This window comes from Corvus cornix, chromosome 11 (assembly GCF_000738735.6).
Source record: "Corvus cornix cornix isolate S_Up_H32 chromosome 11, ASM73873v5, whole genome shotgun sequence".
NCBI lineage: Eukaryota > Metazoa > Chordata > Aves > Passeriformes > Corvidae > Corvus > Corvus cornix.
In genome coordinates, this window is record NC_046341.1 from 3,343,732 (window position 1) to 3,359,234 (window position 15,503).

Consider the following 15,503-nt stretch of genomic DNA (forward strand, 5'->3'; position numbering starts at 1 on the left):
GCGGGCGGAGGTGCCGGATGGCGCCGGCCGGGCCCGGGCTGGTGTCACAGCGCGGGGCCCATCGGGGGCGGAGAGCGGCCGGGCCCGCCCTGCCGGTAAGCGAGGGGCGGGCGGGGGGCTCGCCTCAGCCTCAGCCTCAGCCTCAGCCTCAGCCTCGTCACCGGCTGCGGGCTGAGCTGGGCTGAGCTGAGCTGGGCACACCGGGAATAAACCGTCCAAGGACCCCCTTTCTCCAGCGTTTCGCTGCTTAAATTAACAATATCTCCACGGTCTGTCTTCTAGGTTAAAGTGGTTTCCATTCACCCCTCGGTGTTTTCTCGACGACCGACATCTTCCTCAGGCAGACAAGGCTTTAGGCCTGAAGGTGAAGCAGCCACAACTCGGCCTCTTATTTACGGTAAACAAAGTTACCGACAGAAGCACTGCATTAGGCTCAGCAGTGCGTCCTTCGGAGGAGGCGGCTGAAGGGCTGCGTGATGGGCTCGTCTGCAAAAGAGAGGTGTCAGGAAGGACATGGAATTTGCAGAAAAAAACCCTACAAAACGATCTTTTTATTGCTCATCTCATCTTTTTCATATTGTCACCCCAGACTTTCGTTTCCCCCAGACATATGGGAATGCTGATGGTAGTGGTGGCTGTCACTGTGGTCATGGTGGAATTTGGGATTTCAGGCCTTGTTAGGTCTGCGCTGTGCTGCTCCAGGGAGAAAACCAGAGCCCAGACAACACTAAAAATCAAATCTGTGTAATGCAGGTGACTCCTGGGACATTGAGAGAAATAGTTGTACCACTAAATGTGTAAAACAGAGAAACCCCAAACCAACCCCCCTATCGCCAACCTTAATTCTGTGGGTACCAACTCCCAATGATTGATTTATTGGTTTCATATGAATCTGTGTGTTTTTAATGGGTCTTGAATTGTGTTCCTTAATGTTTTTGTGACTTTGTTTCAAATGATTTTAGTATTATGTCCTTAGAAAAAAACACTCTCATGTAATTTTCAGAGACTTTGCAGTGATGTGTTTTAGTGCCATATCATATTGGCAAACTTAGCTGTAGTCCATTAATGCACCAGAAAGATGCAGCATAGTCTGTCATAACTAATCCATTATCAGGCTTCTCCCTTCATGTTAGGGATGTATTCCAGCTGTCAAACTCATGGTCACTTTGTATAAACTAATTTAACCATTAGGTCATATTGGTTTTTCCATTTGATAGAGATGTGACAGGTTTGCATTGGTGGCCAGGGTGGTTTTAGCAAAGAGCTGTCAGACTGTTAGCTTTTAAAGCACAGTTACTGTTCAGATGTTCTCCAAGTTCGTGAAATCTGGGTGAATACAGAGACAAAACAGTAGTTTTAATAATTTCCTGTAAGGCTATTAATTTGCTCTTCTTGTAAAGCTTGCACTGGTATGTTAGTCTGTTTGATGTGTCTTTCATGGCCCTTGTGATATCTTTCTGTGTTTAATGTTTCTTTTGATTCTTTTTTCTTTGCTTCAGGTTGAAAAGATGGGGAATGCAGAAAGCAATGCTTATCAGAATCACCTTTCCAGATTTCTTCCTGAGGAGCAGTCTGACATTGATGGACTATTCAATACCTTATCAGGATTGAGTGGCTCAGCTGGAGCAAAAAATGCCAAAGCTGCAAAGAAAACTGTGACTCTGGCAGCACTACAGGCAAGACAATCTGTTATTCATGATATATCTGGGATGTAGTACGTTGAACAGAATTCCAGAAAGAAGCTATAAAGATGTGGCAATAGTTATTTTTCAAGGATTGCTCATCTCAATTTAATTTTTCATAATTTGGGGCAGGATGGATATTTAACTTTTGCTTGCAGTTTAACATGAGTAGTGACTTTCAGGTTTGCATTCATTTCTTAAATTGCATTTTTGGGTCCATTTGCAGCTTTCCTGATTCTGAAGTAAGTTGGGGTGTATGGAAATATTTTTACAGAGACCTGAAAAATGGGAAGAATATTTTTCCCCCTGGAGTCTGTAGTGGGGGATCATTTACAGATTGTCTTGAGAAGCTGTCACAAAGTCAGTTTTTATTTGGTTATGCCTGTCTCCCTCAACACATCACTGTCTCTAATCTCTTCATTTGTACTAAAAGCAGAGAATTCAATTTGACTTGATTAAGCTGTGGCTCCCTGTTTTAGCTAATTAACATGCATTATGCTTCTGATTAACTTTGCATTCATTTTCTAATCAAGAGAAAAATGATTCATTGGAATCCTTAATACCTTCAGCTAGTCAGGAACTAAGTGGCCCAATGAATGTAGTGGTAAAGTGCAGTTTGATATGTATTACACAAATAATGGAGTCAAATTAAAACTCATTGAAAGCAGCAGGTTATTTTAAGGTGTTCAGCAATGCCTGTGCATACAGACCAGCTTCAGCCTTCCTGCAGCCTGGCTGTTCATGAGCTGTCACCGGTTTTTGGAGCACCAATTTTGGAAATGATGTTCCCGCTGCCTGGTTTTTCAGCATTAATTCATCCAATGTCCTTGGTGCCTGTTATTTGTTTGGGACCTGGAAGAAGTTCTCTTTCTTGCTTTGCCCTAGATCAGTGTGATCTCTGATGAACATTTGCCTTTTCCCTTCCTGGCTTTTTGTTTACCAGCTTAAATTAAAATCTTTTTGAAGACTTCCTGTAGGTGCAGGGAGAGTGGCAATGCCATTTCTGCCTTGTAGGTGACAGTGCTCATGCCTGGGCTGGACTGAGATGTGACAGATTTGATCCAGCAGCAGTTTGGTAACACTGGTGAGGCCCCAAGCATCACCTCCTGTGCTCTGCTTAGGTTACACATCTTCTGGGCCAGGGCAGGCTGCACTGCATAGCTTGGGAAGCAGCTGGAGCAGGAACCTCCAGATTATTTCTTGAAGCCATTTAAAACAAGGGTTCTGAACTATCAGAGATGTGAGTTAGAGGGTTATTAAAGATTCCTTTTTTACACACCTCCTTTTTTTGCACCCCGGGTCCACTCTTTGGAATAGCTAGAAGCACAATGGAACAGCGCAGTGAAGTGGTGGGATTAGGTAGGTAATTCAGCAGTGTGAAGTAAAAAACCCTTGAGTATAATCTTTTAGTAGTGTTCCCTGCTGCCTCTCCCACTTTAGGCTCATGTAGGATTTTTAGAAAGCCTCTCAAAGACAGCTGTACCCCCTGTGACCATCCCTCCCTCCCTGTGGGGCACTCTGATGTGAAAGGCTGTGGCTGCTGTTTCTGCTCCTGCTGGAATCAATGGGAGTTGTACCACTGACGTCAGTGAAAGCAGCACAGAGCTCGGGATATTGGATCTCTTGTGCCCAGCAACAGCCATTAACAGCAAATAGGAGCAGCCCAGGTGGCTTCCACAGGAGTGGCATTGAGCCAGGGAATCAGTAATAGCAGCTCCCCTGAGTGGAGTAGGGCTTTTAGGCGTGTGGGGCTCCACTGATTTCAGCACAGTCCCCACTGAGCTACACCCCGTGTGCAAGAGTCAGGTCAGGTCTTCAGCACGTTGTGCACAGTGCTGTGCACAGTGAGGGCACTGGGTAATCATGTCCTCCTGCATGCATGTATTTGAGATGATTTATTTTTAAACAGTGTAATTATCTTGAACACTCTGAAAGTTGAATCCAAAGTCAGATCTTTCCCACAGAGCTGTGATGAATGATGATGTATTCCAGCTAGATTTCAATTCAAAGGGCCAAGCATGCAATTCTGATGAATAAGTGCTGATTTTGACTCTCTCCTAACATCAGGGATGCTTTTTAAAAATCAGGTGATCTGTGCTTCAGTTAGTTGCTATGCAGAGAGAAATTTCCCAGGATTGTTTCTACACGTGCATGTAGGGTTAAACACTGCCTTGAGGCCAAAACTGAGATATGGAAAACATTACTTTCCTTTTAAGTGACCTCCACTATCAAAAGCAGAGTTAAAACACAATTTGGAATGTTGTACTGGCAGAGTTGGCAACCTTTGCACCAGAGTTATCACCTAGAAACCCTTTGCTTATACGCTATTAAGACTTTACAGTATTGCTTTTCTGAAGTCCATGGCGTTTCTAGAAAAACAGTATCAACCTAAATCACTAAAAAAATCACTATAAAAATAGAGATTTTTAGTTTTTCTCTTGGCAAAGCAGCTCTTTGACAAAAGTTTATTGCTCATACTATATTCTGTATGTCAGCACAGATTACCTGAAATACATCAGTTATTCTTCATTTGTAAAATGTGCTCTTTGCTGTTTCTCTCACTGCAGACACACACCCGGGAGCCCCTGCCAGAGCCAATGACTCTTCGTTTGTACAATGGAATGAAAAGCATTGACCTGCCTGGCAAATCATCTGGGCTGAGTGAACAGATTTCGAAGGAGCAGTTTGTAATTTTTATGTCCAACCTCTTAAAAGGGAATGCAGATGAGAAGATTAGCATAATAATGAGAATGATCGCAGGGACAGGAGGGCCTCTGAAGGGCAAACAAATCCAAGAGGTAAACGAGCAGTTAAATGTGTGTTGGGGGGACAGTAAGAGAGCAGGGCAATAGTTAAGAGCCAGCAAGGGCTGTGGTGTGACTGGTGCTTCTGAGAACTGAGCAAAATGCTTTCTAGAGCTTTAGTTACAGGATCAGCTATGTAGCTTGCAAGGTGACAGAGTGAGATATCACAGAACAGTAATTCACCAGCAGCTCCTACACTGCAAAACGTGACCCTCCCCTCCCTCTTTCATTCCCTATTTTATGGAGGTGCTTTGTGAAGTAACATGTATCAAACGTCTTGAAAAAGGATCCTTTTCAAGACCTATGACACTGAAATAGCATTTCTGTAGTTCCTGACTTGTCATGGCAAGAGATGTTTCTGCCTTTGGGATTACAGCGTCAGTACTGTTTGACTTTATCTTCAGACAGTCGTTTGAAGCTCTTGGAAATTTCATTTAAGAAATACCAAAATGGTGATGTTTTAAAGTTCACAGAGGATCTGATCACATCTGTAGTCCACGTACTGAGCTACAGGAAGGAGCTGAAAGGTTGGAGTTTGGAGAATACGAGGGATTCTTCAAGTGGAGTTAAAGCTTTGGCTTCTGAGCTGCTCTCGGAATTGAAACTTCCAGGTAAGCCAGCCCTGATTCAGCATATCCCAGAGCTTGTGTAATCAGTGATCTCATGAGAGTTTCTCTCTTTAGGTCACATCTTTGAATTCAAAGGGTGAGACCAAAATTTCGAACCTAGTGCTTAGAAAATGACATGGGAATTCTATTTATTTAGCTTACCATCTTTCTCCCCTGAATTCAGGTGAGATTTGGTTTGAAGTCCCAGTTTGTTGTGGAACATGTCTATTTTACAAATACCTGACTTGCAAGTGACAGGCATGGGCATCTGAATATCTTTTATTTAAATAAAATTTATCATATATTTATGGCTATGTCCTTTTATAAAGCATAAGTCTATCTTTACACTGCTGTAATAACAGATTTTGGTGTCTTGCAAAGAACATTTCATGAGTTGTAGCTTGGAGTCCGTGCTTCTAAATCATGACAGCCCAGCCAAAGAATGCCACAGGTAAATGGTTGTCAGTTTTATTGTTGCATTTGCTTAATGTAGTTGACACTTTACTGTTGCTGGCTCCTTTCATGTGTGGTTTTCTGTTCATTACAACAATGGAATATTGTGTTTACACTTAAAAATCGCCTGATTATTTTTGAGACCGTGAGACTTACTCCTGTCCCTGTGTGTCTTGTTCTTTAGATGGGACAAAACCCGTGGGCTCTCAGCTGCTGGAGACAAATTTTGATCGAAGTGTCATTGAGGACTGGGTGTACCGAGTTCCCCAGATCTCAGTTTTCCTCAGTGTTGTCATCAGGCAAGGCCTCCACGTCCTGCATTCCCTCCCAGACCAAACCAACGACATCCTCAACCTGGTTCCCCACTGCAAAGGCATCAAAGGAAGAGGAGTTGCCAGTCTCTTTGACATCCCAGCCATCATCTACATCAACTCCCACCTGCCTGCAGAGCTGCAGCACAAGTGGCAGCTTTTATTTTCCTCCAGGCTGCATGGGGAAAGCTTCTCACAGTTGTGTGCCCATATAGTGAACAAAGGCCCTTGCATAGTGATCCTAAGGGACGTGGATGGTTTCCTCTTTGGTGGGTTTGCATCTCACTCCTGGGAGGTGAAGCCACAGTTTCAAGGTAATACTCACTTTTCTTTTTTTAGTATCTCTGGTAAACATTCCCTGGTTTTTGTACAGGCACAAGAATCCTGTCCCCTTCGTGGATACTGTCTTTTTAATGAGCCACAGTGTTTTTTACACTTCCAAGTGAATTTTTCTGTGGCAAAAATAACACTAATTTTCAAAGAATATAAAACACACGCAAAGTTACTCTTAGCATGGCAGTCAGGCGAGTTGCTGATTAATATTTATAGTTTGTTATTTGGTAAGGCTTTTAAAATTGCAGGACTTATTGATCACAGAACAAGTTTTCAGGGAAATCTATCAAGCCCTGTAGCTGCTTAGATGGAAAATTAAACGAAAATGAAGGAAATAGAGCACAGATGATGAATTAGTGTCTAAATAAATTTGCCCACAGGATGGCAGTCCTCCATCAGGAACACCTGAGCCTCCTCTTGCCATTTGTGCAGTGTCTTTGTTCCCCTTCTAAAATCCAGCAGCCAGAGGATTCTTTGGACAAGCTAAACTTCTTGTTCCCTTAAAACTTAGGTGGGGAGAGAGAGGGTTTTTTAAGGACTCTTTGTAAAGAATGTTTGTGATGGATTTGTGAAGAAAAAAAAGTGGGCTTTGGGTATTTGATGTTGCTGGGAATCCTCACTTTGGCTACATTAGAAACTCAACTCATGTCCTGAATGAGTAGTTGAAAATGACCACTTCAGACAGTATAATGTTATTTTACACTGACTACACATCCCTTTCCTTGTATTCTTCCCTGATAGAGAAACATATAAAGCATACAGGGCAAGCACAGCTCAGGTGCCTCTGAATACCAAACTGGGCATGGTGAAAATTGCTCTAAATCATCAACTCTAAACTGATTTATGTATCAGTGTAGTCAGAACTGGGGGTGTCTGCGCTCACACCAATTTGTACAGATCTATCAGTTGGCCAGTTTTAGGTGATATAGTGCAATCTGGGCTAGGTGACACAGTGACATAATGTCCTAGTGGTGCCTCTGACTCTGCCCTTGATCACAGCCTGTAATTGCATTGATTCCTGTGGCTACACAGAGTTCATTGAGAATAAAAAATAGATCTAAATCTTGATGGGAGATCTACTGGCTTTCTGAGGTGGTAGCTGCTTTCTTTGAATGATTCAGCTTCAATTATGTTTTCTATTCTATTTGTAGGCAAGTTATTGCTTGCCCACTTGTCTGACCTGAGGTGCTTCTCTGTTTGCAGGTGACAACAGATGCTTTCTGTTTTCAGTTTTCCCCACTCTGGCTGTATACACATACACAGGGTACAATGACCACTACATGTATTTAAACCATGGCCAACAGACTATGCCAAATGGACTTGTAAGTATTCAGAAATGATGATTTGGAAATTGGATTTGTGGCTGGTGTTTGGAAGGGTTTTGTGGTTTTTTGGGTTTTTTTTTGGAGAGCAGATTTGTTTCACTTGTTATTCTCTGAGGAAATTTGCATCCCCGAAGCAGCACAAAACAGTGATCTATGTAACTGAGGATTCTTCCACTGGCTGCTCTCCCTGCCATGCCAGCTGCTTTTGGAATTATGGAGGAGAAGGCCCAGCAGAATTAGAGTGCAGACATTGCAAGTAGCTGCTGCTGCTGCTGTGTGATGACAGGGGCAGGAGCTCCTCTTACTCAAGTTCACAGATGAGCTCTCCAGATGCAGAGGAGTTTCTATAGAGAGCTACAACACACCACCTGTCTTGAAAATGCTTTACAGTTTTGGAGCATTATGTGCCCATAACTTTGGGAATTGCAGCAGGCTGGAATTAATTTGCTCTAGAGGAAGTGAACAACATCAAATGACATTACTGGTTTCTGTAGATACTTTCCTAAATGGAAAAGAGGCAGCAAACCCAAGCACTGCCCCTCTGTTTGGAATGGAACTGTTAGTCAATAAACAGAAGCCAGGAGCTAAATTTCTGGCACAGCTCACAGATATTTGTATTCTGTAAAGCTTAGAGGTAGGCCAATATCACTCAGGTAAATTCTTACTTGTATTCAGGAATAACAGATGTGGGTGCAGAGGCCCAGCTTCACTCAGAATCCCCTTCTTTCACCTACTCACAGAAGTGTGGCATAAATACTGAGCACAGCAGCTTGTTCTTAGGTTTCCTAACTTTCCCAGTCTGTTTTCCCTGTGCAGGATGTGTTTGATGTGCTGGTTTGCTTCGCAGGGTATGGGTGGACAGCATGGCTACTTTGGGCTCTGGATAGACAGTGACTATGGGAAGGGCCACAGCAAAGCCAAACCTCGGTGCACCACCTACAACAGCCCCCAGCTGTCAGCTAAAGAGGATTTTACACTGGATGCCATGGAAGTTTGGGCAGTGGGAGATGCCCCTGAGAGTGCAGGGGTAGGTGAAATTGTGAATTGAACCTGTGAAATTGTGTCCTGGTTGGAACAGAAGATGTGAATGCAAAGCTCACAGTTGTTGTTTTCTGTTTAAACACTGTCTCTCCATTGTAGTGAATAACATTTTCTTTAACTGGCCCTGTGGTGCCATGAGTTTTGTAGCAGGCAGATAGCAAAACAGTAGTGGAATTATTGAGGGTGCCAACAAGAAGGAGTATCAGGAGCCATGAGGTGATCAAGTCAGAGTAGCAGTACTTTTTTCTGAATTTCAAAAGGCCTTTTTGATATTGAGGAATGGTCTCTGGGAGGAACCTCCTTGGAGGGGCTCAGTAAAACCCAGTGTTTCTAAAACAGACGGCACTGGAAACTCTCAAGGAAAGTTTAATCTGTAATTCATGAAGAGACCCAAAAGATTTCTTTATCAGTAACTTTAAATTTACTATTGTTCTACAATAAATTTATGTGAATAGGTTTATGCCAGTCTTTCTGCACTTGGTTTATTTTTGGAAATTAGTAGGAGCCCTCTCTCCAGTCTCCTCTATCCCTGCAATTTATTCTCTTACTAAACTGTCTGGTCTGTACAGTTTGGTGGGGTTTTAAAATTTATTTATTTTTCACTTCTTTTCGTACTAAATTCATGTGCCCTGACTTCGCTGGACACATAGTTCTAAATAGAAACAGAGCAAACTGTTTACAGAAAATGTTGAATTGTAACTGGATCTCTTCTTTAAAAACTTCAGCACTTCAGACTGAGGTGAGGTTAACCAGGATGTCCTGGCTGGCTTGTAACCTGAATAAGCTTGAAATAGTTCACTGTCATCCTAGGAAAAGTTTATGGCCGTTTTGTGTAGCTGCAGCAGTAAAAATCATTTGATGTATCCCAGTGAGTTTTGGAATTGGAAATACATCTTCTCCATTGTGCCAAGCTTGCAAACCACATCACTTATGGACTTTAGAGTGTGTCCCTTCCCTGTAGCCTGGTATGGACATTTTAAATTGACTGTATTTTATTTTGTTTTGAAGAGAAAAGGCAAGAAGAGTATCCTGGATGTGGATCCTCAGGCTCAGGCCTTGTTAGAAATGGCTGGAAAAAGTCGTCAGAGCGAAGGTCTGCGGGAGCCCATTGAAGAGGATGAAGATGATGATGATGATGAGAACTAAAGGAGCCACAGTAACATGAAAAACCTTTACTTTTATTTGCTTCCAAGTATTAATGTTCCTTGGACAAGATTTTTTTCCCTTTTTTTCCCCCCTTAAATTTACCTAATTGTCTGGGACAAAGCTTGACCCTTGTACTTGTGTAATATTTAGGTCTAATGCACTGTTCTGCCTGAAGGGTTTTGTTTGGGGAGGACAGAAAAAGTAACGAGGGACATAATCATTAGGCATGGCTAAGGTCTAGCTGGATATGAATCTGCTTGCATTCCCCATAGATCATGTCTGCACACTAAATGAAAAGCAGCAGAAGTTACTGACAGTATGGCTTTCTGTCTTGGAGAGTTGATATGTACATAGTTACATATTTATAAAGCCTGTTCAAGGCACTGATTAAAGCTCTTATACCTCAACTGCACATATTTATTTGCATGCAATGGAATGAGTCAGCAAAGCTTACAGACTGTAATGATGTCCTGCATTGGTGAACATAGCATAGTCCACATGATGCCATATGAAGGGTGCTATTAATTTGCATTGCTTCAGTTAAAGCATTAAATTTCAAGCTTTCTAAGTCAGATTTTCAGCAGGTGACTCCATATTCTGTAAGATGTCCAGAACAGTTATACAGCAACAAATTTTATACTACGACACTACCCTTGGTCCAACTCACTTCACCTGCTTCTGCAGAAACTTGTCTGTAGGTTTTTAAACTTGGAACAGAATCACTGGAGCCATATTTATCCTAAAAATGGGCCATACCTCCAGCAGGAATTCTCTAGAGAAGGTACATTCTTTAGTAGCCTCATGAGACTGGAATGAAAGATCAGGCTTTTAAAAAGGTTGAGTAAGAAGCAGCCACATTTAATTGAGAATAGGATCTGTGGATACCTTGTGAAAGAAATAAAAATCAGGGTTATGTGTGTAAAATGTTTAAAGAAGATTGCTGTACACTTTATTTCCACATAATTAATCATTACTCTATTATAGAAAAATATCCCCAGAATGTGAAATGCAGTTGTTGGGGTTTGTGCTCTGTTTTGTGGCTGTTCACCAGTCAGCACCAGTTTTGTCAGGTCTCTTATACTCAGGACTTTTTCTACTTGAATTAGTTCCCATCTCTCAGTAATTATTAGTTTGACCTTGCTAATTCTATGTGTAATTAACTTGTCAAAAATAACCCTGATTTCTACCAGGGGCTGTAATTTCTAACTCAGCAAAAAGTTTGGTTATTGGCGTCTCTGGTTGTCAGTGTTTCTCCTCCTGAGGAAAAGGACTGTGTCAAACCCCCTTTGTCCTGGCATGAGTTTGTCTTCTTTGCAGCTTACAGCAAAACTGTTGTAACAATAGAATTCTACAATTCCTGATAATGTGGCCTTCCTTCATGTTCTTTCCCTTGGTGTTTTCTTGTATGTGATTTTTTTCCCCCCACCTGTTGTGAGGGAGCCGGATTTGAATATTCTGAACAATCTGCACTTGTGCCTTAATGTAGATCTCGTTTCTAAAAATTATATTAAACACCATGAATTTAGCCTTGAAAGGAGAGCATGAAGAAATCACTCCAGCCAGGCATCCTAGGACTCAGCTGTGTGTTTTGTGGAGTACCTGAACTAATGCTTGGGGCATTTCTATACTGTTTGTTCCAGCACAGAGAGTGCTGTGAGGGGCCTGGCATAGTGTCCTTTTTATCCTGTATTTGCTTAGAGAAACCAGATAGTCTCCCAAATTTGTAAAAAAAATATACCATCAGAACGATTGCACTGATACTTTTGTATAGTTTTCTTCTCTATATATATTAATAATGTTAAATTGTGCAATGTAAGGAGTAGCAAGTAAGTACATGATGCTGTCTGTAGGTGTGGTGATAGCAGCTTTTGTTTGAACATTCTCAAACTCCCACTCTGAGTCTCAGAGGTCTTTTTCACTTAACAGTGACTAAGCCTATTTAAATACTCCCAAGTGGATGGCATACAGGATGAGACAGTTGAATTTCTGCAGTCAACCATAAAATAAATAGCTAGACTTTACTTTCCTTCCATGACAAGGTAGAAGCTTGCTTTTGAGAGCTGAAAGTATCTGCAAGGGTTAAAAAAAAAAAGTGAATTGTACAAAGCTACTCTCCACCAAAAATATTTCAGTGGCCAGGTTTTGATTTTTAATGAGTATCAGTATAGCTGTTTCTTTCTAGTCTATGATTTCAAAATGTAATCCTGTTTAAACATCATCTTGTGACTATCAGCATAGCATTCTGACCTCTGAAATTGTAGATTTTTGACAAGTTTGTGTCTGAGACTCTTCAGTTTGAAGGTGTTAAGCTGGGGCAAGAAGAAAACTGACACTATGGTACTTCAGCAAATGTCTCAGCATAAAGCATTATTTACTAGGACACCCACTGATGCAAGCAGCAGATGGGATTACTCAAAATTGCTCTTTAAATGTAAAAGATGGGCTTGGGATAGACTCAATTTTTCTTTTAACCTGAAGATTAAGAAATCTGGGCTTCATGCTCATACACCTAAAAATGTCCAGAAGGCTTTTGTCAGCAGTGGGCTTTGCTGTGATCTGAACAGCTCAGTCTCTTTTGTGCAATTCTTGACCCAGCTGCAAAGCTCAACATCCCTGCTCTGTTCCTGACTCATCTTTATGCTCAGGCTCTTGTGAAAGCGAGTCCCTTTCCCATTAAATCCATCCACTGCTGTGCACTGGGTCTGATCAGCCTTCCCTTTTTCTCCTGTCAGTCACACAGGTACAAAAACTGACAGCTGAGGGTTGGCACTTCAGCTGCCTGCTCTGTTTGACAGCTCCCCACAGTTTCCTTGAAAGTCTTGCTGAATCAAGGCTGGATACCTGGGAATCCACAAACGCTGTAAGTTGAAGGAAAAGAAATGCCTGAAGGCAGGTCTTTTCCACTCCTCTAATTCAACATAAAAGGACATGTCTAAATCATGAGTCTCACTCAGATGCTTGTCAGTAACATTTTAAAATGTAGATTTTATTAATAAAAACGATTTTGATTTAAATAAATAAAATTTCAGGCACAATAGATGTTTCTGTACAGGTGTGAAACTTCTTTTGTCTGGGACTAGCACAGCCTTCTGGACATACAGATTGGTGCTATAAAAATATACCTGTTCTTGGTGTAAAACAGGAGCCACTCTGGAGGTTTCTGCAAACAACTCACCTGGAGTGGGCAGAAGAGTCTCTCGTGTGAGGGCTGTTGGTACAGATGCACTTGAGTACCTTCAGGAAGGATGTGTGGCATCACAAAGCCATGGATTTGGATTATCCAGCATCACAGCTCTGCTCCAAGTGTACTTTAGAGAATCTGAGTCAGTTGTGACATCCCTTTGTGTGCTTTGGGTGGCAGCAGCGCTGTTCACAGAGTTTGACGAGCTCGGACACGATGAACACTGAGGAAGCCAGGCCAGTGAGGAACAGCAGGTCTGGGAGAGGAGAGAGTGCAGGTGAGCTCAGCTGGGCAAAAATCCCAGCCCAGGGCTTTTCTGCAGCTGGGAATTGTGCTGATGAACCCCTGGCTGCCCTTCCCAGTTGAGAATTAGGGACACCACTACAACAGACAAGTAACACCCACAGCTGGGATAGTCCCCTTGGAGGGTGGAAACAGGAATCCTTTGGGATCCCTGCCCCCTGCTTGTGACAACAGCCTAATGTAGACATAACACGGTGTGCTGGGGTGGAATTTGCTGATTCAAATTAAACTCTGTGGTGCATTTCAGCTGGGAAACCCTGCTCTTTCCAAAGGGGGTGTCAGCATAATGATCTGGGAAATATCATCATACAGAGCTCCTGGAAAGTCTTGGCATGTCTGCATTTACTTGCATTTATGTGCAGTAAATCAGAATTCAGAATCTAAGCTGGGATAATATTAAATACTGCTACTATTTGGGCACAGCTCTGTAAATACCCAGGTATAGGAGCTGTTGATTAGTTTCCCCTACCAGTGATGTGTTGGGAACTAACAGAGCAATGGCATCTGCTTTCTAAAGTCACTTTAAGGAAAAAACAAACAAACAAACCATTATTGATTTTGCAACTTACCTAAAACTCCTAAATTCTCTGTCTGGAAGATCTTCTGTAGTGGAGGGATGTAGATAACAGCCAGCTGTCCCAAAAAGGACCCAAGCACGGAATACAAGAACATGCGGTTTCGGAAAAAGCCGATTTCAAATATCAACTTTGTCTAGAGCAGGGAAAAAAAAAATTTTTAACTTTTCCCAATCTCTGTTGGAGCTAAATGTCACCCTGATACTTTACATTTCAACTCCATTACTTTTTAAGTTACATAAACACTAACTTAGAGCTGTATAATTGAAAGTGTAGTTGCACTTGAACTGTAAAGGATAATTTTATCTATATAAAAAGTTGATAAAAATCATACTGCTTTAAATTATAAAACTCCTTACTAGGCAAAATGCTGGTATTCTAATGTTTGTGTTTGTGATTTGAGACAAGAAATTACTGCTGACAGAGCAATCTCACCTGAGAGCGACATGTCAGGGCGTTGAAGAGGTCAAAAAACACAAAACAGGTGAAAGTCATAGTTGTGGTTCGAGGAGTTATGCCCCCTTTTGGAATCTGGAAGCACACAAAAATTCAGAGATTAGTTTAACCTTACAAAAATATGCCAATTCAATAGAAGAATTAAATGTTCCCTTTAATGAGCCCAGTCAAATCAAAGGGTAGTAAAACAAAGGAGTAAATCTAGTTCTAGCTGTTATAGGTAGCATTCATTTCTCTCTGCTCATTTTAGAGTTGATGATCTTATCAACCCTATTTTAAATTCTTAAACTGATGTGGACTTTGGGTAAAGAACGTTCTAAACTAAATTACTGAAACTTAAAGTAATAATTTACCAACAGCAATCCATTGTACTTGGCATTTTCTGCTGGGAAAATGGAAAGCTAGAGGGGAAAGTCCCTTAAAGTATTGATGACACATCAAGTAATAGGTTTCCCATTCTAGACTGTAAGCTCCAAATTAGAGGTAACAGAGGGAGGCAGGAGCAGAGCTAGGAGCTGACCCTGCTTTCTCAGCCCTCTGCCCACACTGATCCTTCCCAACGGGATGGATTCCAGAAATCCTTCTCATGTCCTCCAGAAACTGTTGTGCTCCATCCACCCTGATGGAAACAAGATCTGAGTGCAGATCTCCCTCACCTCCTTCCAGAAGACAAAGAGGGTTCCACTGATGATGATGATTGCTGACATGAAGATTTTCAGGATCAGCGATTTGCTGAGTATGGTGTCCGTGATGCACCGGGGGGGCTGCTTGATGGTGTCCCTATCAACAGGTTCAACCCCCAAGCTGCCTCCAAGAGAAGCAGAGGGATGTGTTAATGAATGCAGGGTGTCCCCAAATGGACATCCTGAGAAACCAGGATGGAGCTGGAGGATGCAATTCCTTGGAACACGGCATGAATATTCAAGCAAGGTGACACAAGGCCCAAATCTGTCCATGACACTGATGCCAAAGGCCTTTTCTGCATATTGAGCTGCTAAAATAACATTAGATCATCATACTAGTATCCCACCTGAGAGTGAGAGCTAACTGTGAGACATGCATAATGTGGAAGCAGTAATTATATTTAGCTGTTATTGTAATTAGCACTTGCATGAGGTTCCTAAGTCTTGTGATTTTGGGGCATATACCCACTATTCCCTGCCCATTCTACCAGCAGGTGATGCTCTCAGGATAACAGGCCATTCCTGGTTAAAAAATGGAATAGTTAAGTGATTCCACCATAAAGCAGGAAAATACAGAAAACCCCAAGTAAATGCGAAGTGCT

The 15,503-nt window shown here is 42.0% G+C and overlaps 2 protein-coding genes across 4 annotated transcripts in view; one reads left to right on the forward strand and one right to left on the reverse strand.

The window, feature by feature from the left end:
* MEAK7 (MTOR associated protein, eak-7 homolog) lies at positions 1 to 12,740 on the forward strand. Of its 3 annotated transcripts, none has more exons than XM_039558201.1 (9): positions 1 to 95; positions 283 to 397; positions 1,500 to 1,676; positions 4,250 to 4,480; positions 4,953 to 5,097; positions 5,732 to 6,172; positions 7,395 to 7,513; positions 8,364 to 8,543; positions 9,566 to 12,740. In XM_039558201.1, the coding sequence occupies exons 3-9, from the start codon at positions 1,509 to 1,511 to the stop codon at positions 9,701 to 9,703; spliced, it is 1,422 nt and encodes a 473-aa protein (XP_039414135.1). In that variant the 5' UTR covers positions 1 to 95; positions 283 to 397; positions 1,500 to 1,508; the 3' UTR covers positions 9,704 to 12,740. The 3 variants fall into 3 exon arrangements, with proteins under 3 accessions (XP_039414135.1, XP_039414136.1, XP_019143813.3); XM_039558202.1 differs by having other exon boundaries at positions 283 to 364; XM_019288268.3 differs by lacking the exons at positions 1 to 95; positions 283 to 397 and adding an exon at positions 1,276 to 1,409.
* The window catches only part of ATP2C2 (ATPase secretory pathway Ca2+ transporting 2), a 25,665-nt gene continuing 22,830 nt past the window's right edge, over positions 12,669 to 15,503 (reverse strand). The window contains exons 24-27 of the mRNA XM_010403507.3: positions 14,875 to 15,022; positions 14,198 to 14,293; positions 13,757 to 13,898; positions 12,669 to 13,140 (exon numbers count right to left, since the gene is read on the reverse strand). Coding sequence (XP_010401809.1) covers positions 13,028 to 13,140; positions 13,757 to 13,898; positions 14,198 to 14,293; positions 14,875 to 15,022 — 499 coding nt within the window. The 3' untranslated portion in view covers positions 12,669 to 13,027. The remainder of the gene's footprint in view (positions 13,141 to 13,756; positions 13,899 to 14,197; positions 14,294 to 14,874; positions 15,023 to 15,503) is intronic.

What these genes read in the sequence shown, in the direction of transcription:
- MEAK7 (XM_039558201.1), top strand. Translation starts at nt 1,509, where the DNA reads ATGGGGAATGCAGAAAGCAATGCTTATCAGAATCACCTTTCCAGATTT. An exon ending in TGACTCTGGCAGCACTACAG is followed by an intron (nt 1,677 to 4,249) that starts GCAAGACAATCT and finishes CTCTCACTGCAG; the next exon opens with ACACACACCCGGGAGCCCCT. An exon ending in GGTGAAGCCACAGTTTCAAG is followed by an intron (nt 6,173 to 7,394) that starts GTAATACTCACT and finishes CTCTGTTTGCAG; the next exon opens with GTGACAACAGATGCTTTCTG.